General features: G+C 49.5%; 1 protein-coding gene across 24 annotated transcripts in view; it reads right to left on the bottom strand.

Moving 5' to 3' along the window:
• The window catches only part of Rapgef1 (Rap guanine nucleotide exchange factor 1), a 113,117-nt gene that overhangs the window by 9,049 nt on the left and 90,251 nt on the right, over positions 1-13,817 (bottom strand). For 12 of the 24 annotated variants that reach the window (XM_021643432.2, XM_060389790.1, XM_060389793.1 and 9 more), the window contains 6 exons: positions 10,252-10,509; positions 9,341-9,436; positions 7,704-7,786; positions 5,215-5,326; positions 3,572-3,647; positions 233-317 (listed from right to left, as the gene is read on the bottom strand). In XM_021643432.2, coding sequence (XP_021499107.1) covers positions 233-317; positions 3,572-3,647; positions 5,215-5,326; positions 7,704-7,786; positions 9,341-9,436; positions 10,252-10,509 — 710 coding nt within the window. The remainder of the gene's footprint in view (positions 1-232; positions 318-3,571; positions 3,648-5,214; positions 5,327-7,703; positions 7,787-9,340; positions 9,437-10,251; positions 10,510-13,817) is intronic. The other 12 variants (XM_060389798.1, XM_060389802.1, XM_060389794.1 and 9 more) reach the window with 2 other exon arrangements.

The following is a 13,817-nucleotide window of genomic DNA, read 5'->3' as shown; positions in this document are numbered from 1 at the left end:
TCCCAATGCAAAGGTGAAAGAGCTACCCCGGGTCTTGAGGGGGCAGTGTCTCCATGAACAGGCTGACAGGAGCTAACCCGGAAAGGGCTGAGAACCTGAGGGCTGGTGGGACTATGCAAGTTAGTTACTTCGACATGCCTAGCCTTAGGATCCTCAATGACATCGTTAGAAACGGTGTAAAAGAAATAAAAATGGTCTCAGAGGCCGAGGGCTACAAGCCTGGGAAGGATATCGGTACTGCAGCTTCTTGATGAGCTCCTCCGGGCTGATGAAGGTCCTGTAGGTGGTCAGGAAGGCTTCACAGTACAGCACTAGGTCTGCAGAGACACAAAGAAGCCATTTAGGTAGAGCCCAGGCTATGGCCTGCAGCATGGGTAGAATGCTAAGTCCTCTCTGAGATCAGGCCAGGGAGAACAAGGTAGGGTCCTGTGTCCTGCATCCTTCATCTCATAGGCACTGGCTACTAATGATGGGCTGCTTGGGAACCACACAGTGGGAGGGTCTGAGGCCCAGCGTAGGAATCAAACTTCAGTAACTTTTGTGTTGGTAAGGGGCACACAGGCTCTGGACTATATCACCTCTGGGTTAGCATAGATGCTGCCCTAAGGCCTAGTGGTTCTAATGGCTCCTCACTGCTATGGGCAAAGATAATAGTCCAAACTTGCCAGCATGCTCTCACAGTGGTAGTACTTTTAGACGACAAGGTCCAGTAACTAAAAAATCTGGGGAAATTCCATTCTAAGTCCTAAGGGGATGCTGAAGTGGCTGTGTGATGCAAGGCTCAGCAGGCAGCTTGCTGCCCATAAAGGGCAAGGGCAGCTGCGAGGCCCAAAGCCCCTGAGGCTGGAGGCCTTAGGTGGGTTATCACCCATCCCTTCCAAATGGAAAGGTTATTGTCAGCCAAGGACTGCTGCCTCTCCAAAGACCTAGAGCCCTGTTGACCACTATGACTTGTTTTCCCCATGCATTTGGATATTAAAATAGGATGCCATGTGAGACTGAGTGGGCTAGCCCAGGGATAGCTATGTTCACCACAGTGGACCTGGAAAAGCCCAATGGATGGCTGGGTGCATACAGTACTATTGAACTTCACTTTCTGGGCACAGACCAGCTTCCCCGGCCTTCTTTCATACCTCCCCATTTGCTGGGGTGGAGGAGCTTCAAGGATATGAGTGGCACTTCATGCCATTACACTGTGGCCAGGAGTATCTGCTTGCTCTCACATTTGGGCTGCATGGGGCCCTGGTCCCTGTGTTGTGCTCAGCCTCATAGTTGTTCTCTAATCGACTAACTCACTGTTCTGTTGGGACTTTCTAGAAAAGTGCCAGGCAAGAAAGCAGAGATGGGGCCAACATGTACATCTATCTCTGGAAGAATGGGTACAAATACACCAAGGACCACTGCCAAGAGCCAATGGCTAGTGTGCTGGTTAACACCAGGGCCATAGTCCACAGGCTGGAAGTTAAAAAAACTCATGTGTAAAACAAAGAGTAGTTCAGACTTGCCAGGCGGTGGTGGCACAAGCCTTTAATCACAGCACTTGCAAGGCAGAGGCAGCAGATTTCTGTGAGTTCAAGGCTAGCCTGGTCTACATAGTGAGTTCTAGGACAGTCAGCACTGTACAGAGAAACCCTGTCTCAGGGTTTCAAACAAACAAACAAACAAAGCAGGCCAGTCTCAGGGGTGGCTGTGCTGTGTCATGCTGGACATAGCCAAGGCCTACCGGCACTGGAGCTCTTAGCATCAGCTGGCTATAGGCTCTGGGCTGCGGTATCACCTGCTTCTGGGGAGGAGTCGGGGCCAAACACTACAGTGTTCACAGGACTGTCCTGGTTAAGGTCCTTTTCTCTCCAATGGCCTTCAGAAGACTAGACGCTTGGAGGCCAAGCCTAGCACATAGGTCCCAAAGAAGGGTCAGGATCTGAACTTGGGCCCAACACCATCCCCAACCTGGCCCTGACCCATACTTCTCACAGTGTGATGGAAGAGAAGAACCATGTGATAAGTGTGCTCTCCTTCCTGCTTACTTGTCTAATTGGCCTAGCCCTGCTTGTCATGACAGTCCCAGACATACAAGCCATAAAGACTCCCAGGGCCTTTGAGACACGCATATACCACCGGTGCAGAAAGCCACCGTCCTGAAGAACTTTGCCATCTGCCATGGGCACTTTGTCCACTGTGGTATGGCTCACAGCCTCTGTTTTAAGGCTCCCACGTAAAACCAATTGTGGTTCTATAGGAACCCAAAATACTATTGGAACTTCAGTTCATGTTTCCTTTCAGCAAACCTAGTGGGAAGACCAGAAGGCTTTTGGGCTCCCTGTCAGAGTGCCCTTTGACCTGGCTACAGCTGGCAGAACAGGAGAGTTAGCATTACATGACCAGGCTAGAAGCCAGCTCACATCCTAGCCCTTCACTTCTGGATAAGAAGGAGGTGAAAATGGCTACTTTGCCAGGATGTCCTGAGGTGCCAATGAACCCCCAACCCCCAACAGGTCAGGGAACCAAGGCCCTAGAGGAAAGGGCTAGCCTGTGGCTGTGAGGCTATGGTAGGCTTTGGACTAAGTCTCTGAGACTGCCCTTCTGTTCTGGCTGGAAGAAATGAATGAAGAAACACTGGCGATCAACAGTGGCTGAAATGAAGGTATCTCAGGTTAAAGTTTTCCTTTTCAGTTTCTGCCAGGCAAACAGTTTTTGTACTATTCTCTTAATTCAGAAGTGTCTAGAACTATTCTGTTCTTACTTTGGATCCTGGTCACTTAAAACACACACACACACACACACACAGTTGATTTGATTAGGGTTTATTTGATTAGGTACTATTCTCTTAATTCAGAAGTGTCTAGAACTATTCTGTGTATTTACTTTGGGTCCTGGTCACTTAAAACACACACACACACACACACACACACACACACACACACAGTTGATTTGATTAGGGTTTTAAGTCAAGAGTAAGTTCACCCGTAGCTTAATCAACTTTTCAGTATTTTTTTTCTGTCTTTTTTCCCCCCTACCAGTGCTGGAGATTGATTAATGGTTAGGCAAGTGTTTTATCACTGAGCCATATCCCTAACTCCTTTTTTTGTTATTTTGTGACTTAATAAATGGAAAGGTAGAAGAGACTGGCCATGTGCTACATAAAAGGCTTTCTTCTTTCTTTCTTTGAAAAGGTCTTGCTATGTGGCCCTAGCTGACTCTGAATCCAGACTCCCCTGTAGCTTTTGAGTGCCAGGATTATAGATATGCCACTACAGCTGCTTTAACTTTAACACCACTGTTGAACGTGTCCTTATCCAGTGGGCTGCCCTTGGAGCACACACCAGGTACCTAGGACTGTGCTTACCCTCAGGATGCCCATAGGGCCAAGGTCACCTTGCTCCAAGAGAGGACATGCCCAGGTGGAGCTTTGACAGGGTCTCCGAGGTGGCCTCTCCCTCCTCTGACTTGGTACCATAAACCCAAAGTCCAACCCAGTCACAGTGTTTGCCACAGAGGTGACAGTATGGTAGAGTCATGTGATGCCTTTGATGGGACACAAAACCAGAACAGTGAGTGAAAGCTGCCATACCTTTTCTGTCTGTCTCAGTAGCATGGACCAGTAAGATGTCTCCTGAACCTCCGCGAACATCTGGCCCATCATCACCCTGGGGTAAAAAGAGCATGAAGCAAGGCTGAGGGGACAAACTCACCATGGTTCAGGGACCCTGAGTCCCTTCCTTCTGTTCACAGCTCAGCAGCAGCAGGCAGCACTATATCCACCAGACAGCCTCTGCGGCCCACCCACCTGCTGCCATGGACTTTGTAGATGGATACTGGTCAGCACTCTTACAGGACATGGGCACTGAGGAAGCTGTCCATATATTGTGAGCACCAGGGCACATCACCTTCCCGAGGCCACATGGGGTCAGGGCACTATGGTTTCAACCTCACCTCTACCTCCTGGCTCATACTGAAAGGTAAGATTCCAGAGGAGAGAGGCAGCTTCTTAGCCTGGGAGATAGGAAGATGGTGTCCAAGCATGTTTCTGCTCCCCACCTGCAGCAAGCCACCTTTGAGCTTAGGCCCTTTTCAAGGTGGAAGTAGGGTTCATCTGTGGGGATGCATCCCACAGGTTTTTCTGGGAACTTCTCTAGAAGAGTGTAAAACATCCCCAAGACTGCTTGTGACATCTGATACTTACATGGCGACCAAACCCAGCCTGCTAGTGGGAGACCAACTCTATTCCCATAGTCAAACAAGCTTTGATCTGGTCTAGTGACAGAGCTGTAGGTAGGGCTGGACATGGAATCACTGTGACTCTGAGGGACACCGAGCCAATATCCTATATGCATCCATTTTCATCTGGACTCCAGGGGTCTGAGTGCTCTGGATTTTCTAACTTAACAGGTTGGCTACATTTATGATCTGATTTTCCAGAAGGAATTTGGCTTTTCTTTCTGCAGAGGCTCTGCCTACCAGCAGCCCAATGGCCTGAAGTGCTGATGTCTTTCTGGATTGGTAGGAATCCACTCAGGCTGGCCCAGGAGCATCCATAACGCAGTACCCGTCCTACATCTGTATGTTACAACCATCAAATCAGTTCCCAGATGCACGGCTACTCAGGGCTGAAGATGTTCAAGTAAACCCTAAGTTTCTATAAATGTACAAAGAGACAAGGCTCTTGGGCCCAGCCTTCTTCCTCTTTCACATGGCTGGGTGTCGTTCTTATCAACAGGGATCCTCACAAAAAGGCACAGCTCAGCGTCTAGGCCCCAGTTTTCTTTTTTCCGAGACAGGGTTTTTCTATGTAGCCTTGGCTGTCCTGGAACTTACTCTATAGACCAGGCTAGCCTCATAGAGATCCACCTGCCTCTGTCTCCCAAGTGCTGAGATTAAAGGCGTGCACCATCATTATGGCCAGCTTAGGTACCAGTTTTCTTTACAGGCAGAGACCAGGAGGGGGAGGGGCTGTGTTATCAATAGCACATACATGGCTCATACTGCTGAGGGCTTCCTATGTAGGCTACACTGAGCACTGCCCTCAGAAGTACCTACGTGAGGCTCTGCAAGGGCCAAGTTCACTTTGGGGAAATGGCAAGAGAGGGACAGTGAGCTTTCCCCTGGAACCCCAAGAGCTGAGGTCTCCCCATTGGAGCACCCAAAGCCATATTTCTCTACCCTCCCTTCCCTCTTGCTTGATGGTTATAAGATATAGGCCTGTGGAACCCTTACCTCTTGCTTGAGTGTCAGTCTGGACATAATTTCATTGTGGTCAATGAGGGACAGTTCATCCACTTCCTCTTCTGACTGGGCTGACTCCAGAGCATCCAGTGACTTTGGGGACCTGGGGAAGAAGTGGCTGGGGTTGAAAGTGTCAGCCATGCCCCAGGTTCTCCCGTCTGTGGAGGCTCGCAGGCTGAGGCAATGCAAGTGACAGGTAACCGTAATTGTTAACTTAATGAGACCGATTCTGCGTGTGTCTGATTAGGTTAGGTGAGGTGGGAAGATCCACTCACCATGGGTGGCGCCATTCCCTGGGCTGAGGCCCTGGACTCTCTAAAAAGGAGAGAGCAAGCTGAGACCCAGCATTAGTTGCTCTCTGCTTCTTGACTGGATGCAGTGACCAGTTGCCCAAGTTCCTGCTGTGGTGACTTTTATCACTACAGACCGTAACACCGAACTGTGAGCCAAAGCCAACCCTTTCCCTTAGGTTACTGCCAATGTGGTAACTGAAAAAGTAACTAAGACATTGGTCTAAGTATAGGCCAGGAGGTAAGGCTGTTCATGGACAAGCACTGAATGGCAACTATAAGATGACGCTGCAGTGGCAGACAGAGCCAGGGTAACAACTAGTTCCTGGGTCTGCCTGGGAACACTTCTGCACCTTAGAGAAAAGAACTAGGCTGCTGAGTGAAAATGGTCCCCTGACCTATCTGCAATGGTTTCAGCCCCGTCTCACATACAGGGGCAGCACTTGAAGGGAAGTGAAGCTACCTGCTCCTCCATGCTACCCATAAGCCTTTCTCAGGGCCCAAACTCTGCAGATCTTCTGCTTAGTAGTAAGAAAATGCTATGACCCAGCAGATTTGGCCTCGTGTTGTCAAGTGCTCAATCTAAGAGATGGCTTTTAAAACAGGCAGCCATGACACTGAAGCAAGAGGGAAGGCCCTTGTTCTGGACAAATCCGTTTTCTCCTTCTAGCAGACCCACCTTGGCAGCAGCACCTTTATCCACTGTGCCTCTTGCCCAGCCCTCAGGGTACATTTTCTCTGTAGCTGAGCTGCAGGACTCTGTGCCCTCAGTAAGATCATGATGGGCTAGTGCCAACACCCCAGGCTTGGGGACAGTCATGCCAGTTGACCTTAGAAGGCCAGCTGGTGGCGTGACCTTTATGCAAGGCAGACAGCGTCCCAGGAGTCCTCTCTGATCCCCAGTGTGCTCATCTTTCTGCCCATCCCACTGTCAGAAATCTGCTGAGTTCTGAGAGTAGCTCTTGGGAGAGTCTTCCCTCAGGAACATCAACTCTGATGTGACCCCTGATTCCAGTGAAGTAAGCCAAGTGACAGAATCCGCAGGCTGCTTTTGCTTGGCATACATAAGCCTTTCTGGCCAAGTGGCACAGTAACATTTGCGGGTGCCATCAGACTTATGGCAGTGAGAATCCAAAAGCAGCCAAGATGGAGGTGGCTGTCCCACAGGCCTGTCCAAACAGCTTGCAGGCTTTGTCTTTTTAAAACAATTCAGACTGGGGCTGGAGGGATGGCTCAGAGGTTAAGAACACTGGCTGCTCTTCCAAAGGTCCTGAGTTCAATTCCCAGCAAACACATGGTGGCTCATAACCATCTATAGTGAGATCTGGTGCCCTCTTCTCATGTGCAGGCAGAATGCTGTATAATAAATAATAAATAAATATATCTTAACAAAGCAAAACAAAACACAAATTGCCGAAGGTCAATCCTTAAAAAGACTGACCATCCTGACACAGGACGGTGCCATCAGCGCTAAGCAGCATCGGTGCTCACTGGCAGCTCCTTCAGACGCACTAAGTGGTTTAGGGAATCAGCTACCTTTCTGCAAGCCCAACTCGCACTGGGAATGAGGGAAGAGACAGGGTGTGTGCAAAGGCACTGCAAATCTTTGGGTCATAAAACCCAAAAATGACATAAGATCCTCTTAGGGGGAAGGGCTGTGGCTCGGTGGTAAAACATTCATCTAGCACCTGTGAGGCCTTAGTTCAATCCTGGGGAGGGGGTAGGGAGACTGATTTCTGGGTTTGCTTTCCAGATGACACGAGTGTGACAGTGATATTGGGTCACTATCCACCTGTCAGAAGAGGTATGATAGTTATTTGTGGGCTTAGGGTCACAACACTTGTAAACCTCTTTCAAAATAGCTTAGCAACAAAATATTTATAACTAGAAATGCCCACAACGACAAGTTTGTGGGTGGGAACTTCTTTTACACTTCCTATGTGACCTCAAGTTAGAAGAAACCAAAATTACCAGGTGTGGTAGCATACGCCTTTAATCCTAGCATTCCGGGAGGCAGAGGCAGGCAGATTTCTGTGAGTCTGAGGCCAGCCTGGTCTACAAAAGCAAGTCCAGGATAGCCAGGGCTACACAGAGAAACCCTGTCTTGAAAAATAAAGAAGGAGGAGGAGGAGGGGAAAGGAGGAGAAGGCCACTGTTCCTGGGTCTAGACACTTCCTGCTCACTTCTTACCTCTCCCCATTTTCTCTGCTGTCCTTCCCAGATGCACTGGCCGAGGGATCTCTGGGATGCCCGTCTTTCCCAGATGGTGGTTCCTGCAAAGAGAAGGAACGTGGGGGAGGGGGATGTTGGACAGGCAGCCCATGCTGGGGCAATCTGTTTTCTTAGCACTATGGAGCAGCTGGAGGTGGGAACAAATTAATGATGAATGGATTTAATTACCAGAAACACAAGCCCTCTGGAGACCAACACCTGCCTTTGAGAATAGAGGTGCCATTCCTGTCACCTGTCAGCTTGGGTCCACACACCATATCCACTTCCTGAAGGAAGTCACAGGTGCTTCTCTCTGAGTGTGGGGTGCTATGCTGAGTGCTCTGTACCCCACTTCTCCTTCACTCTCATCAATAAGTGACCACCACCATCCCTCCACTCCCTACAGAAACTGAATACAAGGAAGTCAAATGACAGACAGTAGATTTGAACCCTTTGGAGGCTATCTGCCTCCAAAGTTTATATTTTTCACCACTGTCCCCCAAATTCCCTGACTTCCTACAGAGAGTCATGATGCTTAACCAATGACAGTTTCAAGGAGTCCAGGTGCTCAGACATGCAGATGTGAACTCCCTTGGGCAGACTTGCTGCCTCCACACCCACTGACAGTACAATCCACAATGTCCCTGGGCTGTCATGGAGGCTGTAGTGAAGAAGGGCCTTGTGAGTACAGGGACTATCAGCAGGGAGAACACACACCCCAGCGGGGCTGGCACTGTAGGATGCCCACTGGCAGAGGGAGGGCCATAGGGCCTGGGCACCAACTCCCTAAAGTATACTCGGAGGTGGATGATGCTGGTGACACCGGTCGCCAGCTCTCACAAACAGTACCAAATCACATGGAGAGAAAGCTTATGCTCTGCTGACACCTGGTGTGGGGGCGGCTGCCTTAGCATGGACATCTGAAAGCCCTAGGGACTCCCCGGCATGGCTATTCATATGGATGGTCGTGATGTTAGGCTGGGCTTGCTAGTGCAGATCCCTGGTGGAGATTCTAGTCCTTGAAGACCTGACCTCATCTCCTACAGAAACTTCTCATTTGGTCTCATAGGGATAGTGACCTCTAAAGCCTCTCAATTTCCCTCCATTTTGCTGAAGCCAAACTTGGAAAGCCACCTGCTCAACAGAAGCTTTGCACCTTGAGGGTACAAGCTGAGCAGCAGCACAATCCAGGCATGGACCTCAGGAGGGACTAGTGTGGATATCCAGTAGGGCTCCTAGCACTTGCCCTGCTTCCTTGGGAGCAGTGGAGGGCAGTGGGTCATGCTGGGAGGAACTGAAGGGCAGGAGTAAAAGCATCTCTTGGAGGAAGGTATCAGCACTAGAAGGATGAATAGGAAGAAATTCCAGGGAGTAGCTGGGGCTGTGGCCAGGGTCCAATGGGTTCTCGAAGATTCACTCAGCCAGGCTCTGAAAAGTGCCACATTCACTGAAGCAAAAGCAGGGCAGACCTCTACGTGGAAGCCATATTTTCTCCCATAGATGGGCTGGCTCCCAGCAGGCTTACAGGGGCTCAGCCAGTAGAAGCAGCTGCAAGGAAAGCGACCTTTGGAGGCAGTGCCGCCCATGCAGAAGGCCACCCACCCGAGGTTACTTACTCCTCGAGAGAGAGCCAGCTCCTCGCTGGTCTGGCCAGAGGAGTACAGATTGACATATTCACCGCCACCAGCTTCCTCACTGGTGGCGTATTCACTCTAGGGGGAGACAGGGTAAGAGGAAAGAAATGGGCCAGGCCCTCTGGTCAGCTCCACAGCTTAGAGAGAGCAGCTGAAGGGCAGGCCTGAATTAGAAAGTAATTTCATAAGTAAGAAAAAGGCTGGAAGGCCACCTCAGTTATCCCTGGGAAGTGTTTCCCCAGCGCTGAGGGCAAAGCCCTCTCACTACCTCTTGCCCCTGGGCTAGCCAGGCCCCAGTCTCCTGCTGGATCTTCTCTCAAAAGTGCTTAGAACCATTCTGAAAACTCCCAAAAAGTTGCTTCATTTGTAGCAGGGCCTGCCAGCATCCCCAGAGCAGGGGCAAGAAGCAACATACTGGACAATTCGAGATACGAAGAAATGTCTCTGCCTGATAGACCCCCTTTGCCCCTCTATCTGTCCCCTCCACTCTGTAATGTAGTTCTTCCCTGTGTTCTTACGAAGCACAGGGGCTCTTGCACAGGCCCTACAAGCAACCTTACCTCTGTCTCTTCCACTCCATGAGAGTCTGGACCCCTCCACAGACATAGACCAGAAAGCTCATATCTTATCCTTGTGACAACTTACTGTTCTAAATGGACACTAGCCCAACTCCCAGTGTGGTGGAAAGTCTATATAAAAGATTTGATTTCTGCTCTGGAAACAGGTAGATCACTACAACATCCGAGGCCCCCATGGCTGCCAATCCAGTCATGCCTTGAGTGGGCTCACAGCAGCAGCAGACTGGGCCTCAGGAGGGAGGACAAGGCCCTTTGTGAGCAACATCATTTTTTCTAAAATCCTGCAGGCCAGTGTGCAGACATATGTATGCTCACCGAGTCAGTGAAAGAGGTTTCGGAAGGAAGGCGGACAGGGTTCCCATGAAAGCTGCTGTCCTGAGAAGATGAGAGAGGCCCGTCCACGGTGCTGGGAGGCGGACTGCTTACGGTGGGCACCGCTAAGTCCGAGCTCTGGGACGCGTGGACAGATGGGAAATGTGGAGAGGAAGAGGAGGTAGGCGGAAGGAAAGGTTGGACGGAGGCTTGGTGGTGAGGCATGAAGTCCTGGGAGTAAGACCTAAACACAGATTTGTACTACAGAACCCAGGCAGAAAACACAAACAAGAATGTGGGAAGGAGAAAACAGACAAGAGAAAAGGTGGTTAGGTTAACGGTGGCTCAGCGCTGCTGATCTGTTTTATCTTTCCTAGTGGGGGCTGTTGGCCATGCCAGGCAACCCCTTTTACAGACTCCCATGCCTACACTGCTTCCAAAAAGGGACCTTTAGGATGGAAACTGACCAGCACTATCTGAACAGCAGGATGTGGACGGTGGATTTCTGGTGTCCAAGGACGGAACACCCCTCCCTCTTTCCATGCTCAGAACCACATGTGCTTTTGCTTTGTAGAAACAAACCTCTACCATCACCTCACCTTTCAGGGACCCCAGGGCTGAACACTTGGGATCTTTTGGACTATTCTGGCTTACCCCTTAAAAGACAAACATACCATCTTTTAAATACTGAATGTATCTCAAGCTGTTTTCGAGACGGACAGGAGCTGCAGAAACGAACGGTTTCTCTGAGCTGATCCTCCAACCCCCACCATCCTTGCTCTCTGTAATTTTTAACAAATGCAGTGATTTCACAACCCTTCTGATGTCACCCAAGAGCTACAGGCATGACTCCTCCAATTTCTCATTTGACAGAAAAGTCAGATGGCAGACTGAGAGATGTCCCTAAGTCTTCATAGCTTCTTAGGCCCAAGGACCATGTTCCAAGTCCTTGAGCTGAGGAATGTGTAATGCCATCATGCCTGCAAGACACTTGCCAATACGCTGCTAACAGGCACAGGACCTGGGGGTACAGTGTGAGAAGAGGACACCTGGAATTCCTGCCAGCCTCATATGCCCATCATAGGTGCCAACTGAAATGTGCACCCAGCTCACACAGGGTTCAGTACTTTCTCTGTGATACAGGATTTTCAGAACCCACGGAAATAAAGGAAGAAACAAAGTTTCAAACTGAATGGAGATGTTTGGGTTTGAATCAGAACCTTGCTTCCAGCTGGTGGTGCTGTTCCATAATGCTGAGGGACCTAGAGGCAGGCCTTTGAAGGTTATGCTGGCCTCATTCTCTTTGATTCTGGGTCAGCTGTGAGTCTCAACACAGGCTGCAGAGCCTCTGATCTTCCTCCCCCCATACAGGGCATCCACAAAGTGTTACTCTTCCATCTGTGTGACTTTGGACAAATAAAGTTCTTGTGGATCAGTCTCTTTATCTTTAAAATGAGGTGAGCTAGTTGTGGTTATGCATGCCAATAAGATTGACTAAAGGAGGTAGAAATAGGAGGAGTTTGAGGCCAGCCTGGACTACACATTTATTGTGTCAGGCATGGTGGCACACATCTTTAATCTCAGCACTCAAGAGGCAGAGGCAGGCAGATCTCTGTGAGTTTCAGGACAGCATAATCTACAGAGTGAGTTCCAGGACACGCAGGGCTATATAGACAGACCCTGTCTCAAAAAGACAAACACTCCCCACTCCATCCCCTACTGCCAAAAGGGTGAAAAGGAAAATCCTTCTCTTAAAGGACAGTTGTAGCCAATCAGTGTGACAATCTCCTGTCAGTTCTTAGCATGGCTGGTACAAAAGGCCCAACAGAAGCTTTGTACCTTGAGGCCACAAACTGAGCAGCAGCATAATCCAGGCATGGACCTCAAGGAGTCTGCTCTCAGGAGGCACTGGTGTGGATATCCAGCAGGGCTCCCATCACTTGCCCTGTCCTCTTCTGCCTCCAAGAACAGAGTAGAAATCACTCTAAATGCTAGGACTGTGATTCCTCACAGGAAGCAACACAGTTTGCTGGACCAACAGATGCTTAGGAATAGACTTATTATCTACCATGTAGGTCCTGGGGATGTAACCCAAGTCATCAGGCTTGGTGACATGTACCTTTATCTGATGAGCCATCTTTTTTTTGAGGTACAGGGTTGGGGAGACAGGGTTTCATTATGTAGTCTTTGATGACCTGGATGGAGCTCACTATGCAGACCAGACTTGTCTGGAACTCACAGAGATCTGTCTGCCTCCTTTAATCCCAGCCTCCCATGTGCCGGGATTAAAGGTATAAGCCTCCATGCCTGGCTACCGCTGAGCTGTCTTGTCTCATGAGTGTAGCTGTGTACCACCACCTCTAGATACGGTTTTTATTTATTTATCTATTTATTTTAAATAGTTGCATGCACTTTTTTTGAGATTTTATCTATTTTATGTGTATGAGTGTTTGCCCACAGAGGCCAGAAGAGGGCGTTGGATCCCCTATGACTAGAGTTATGGAGAGTCGTGAGCTACCACGTGGGTGTTGGGACGAAATAAAGGACGACCTTATTTCCAGGACGACCTCTACAAGAACAAGTGCTCTTAACTGCTGAGCCATCTCTAGAGCCCGTTTTTTATTTATTTATTTATTTATTTATTTATTTATTTATTTTTAAGATTTATTTACTTAATATTTATACAGCATTCTGTCTGCATTTGTGCCTTCAGGTCAGAAGAGGGCACCAGATCTCACTATAAATGATTATGAGTCACCATGTGGTTGCTGGCACTTGCACTCAGGACCTTTGGAAGAACAGCCAGCGCTCTTAACCTCTGAACCATCTCTCCGGTCCCAGTTTTAATTTTTTTGAGAAAGGATCCCTTGCTATGTTGCTCAGGCTGGGCTGGAACTTATACTTCTCCAGCTTCACCCTTCCCATCAGCTGGGGTGATAGGTGTGTCACAGATGCCTGATTCTATTATTAATTACCGTATCTAGACATTGTCAGGCCCATGGCTGCAACTCAGCTGTGAGTGGGGAGGAACCAATGGAAAGGAAGACGCAGGAGCAGTTTCTAAGACAAAGGGGCCTGCTCAGGCATTCCAGTTATGCAGTCATGCTGGGACAAGAGCCAAGCTTGAAAAGTACCTTTCCAAGGTCTGGAGGTGCCAGGGCAGGCTCTCCAATCACCATAAAGCACTGCTGGCCCTGGGCTGCCCTGGGTGGCTCTCCTGATTTCCAGAAACTATGCTGGGGCCCGGGCTCAAGATCACACTGTTTCCACAGAGCCCTGGATCTGTCAGGCCCTTCAGGTTCATGCTCATCTCAGGGCTTAGGAGAAGGGCACAGATGGCCAACTCACAGCCACCCACTCCACGGCAGCCTGTGGTCTATTTTGGATCTGGGGAGCGCTTGGTTTTGCCTCGGAGATCCTTGTGCAGCAGGAATTTGTATTTATAGCCTGAGAGAGGCTGTCTGGATTGATGATCTAGAACACTCAGGGCTTCGGTCTGAGAGCTGCACACTTCCAGGGGGATACAGTGGTGCTAGAGTAAATGAGCACCAGGAGAGAGGCTCTGGTTC

This window comes from Meriones unguiculatus, chromosome 8 (genome assembly GCF_030254825.1).
Source record: "Meriones unguiculatus strain TT.TT164.6M chromosome 8, Bangor_MerUng_6.1, whole genome shotgun sequence".
NCBI classification, from domain to species: domain Eukaryota; kingdom Metazoa; phylum Chordata; class Mammalia; order Rodentia; family Muridae; genus Meriones; species Meriones unguiculatus.
The sequence above is the reverse complement of the archived record's forward strand: the minus strand, read 5'-3'. Positions and strand labels throughout refer to the sequence as shown.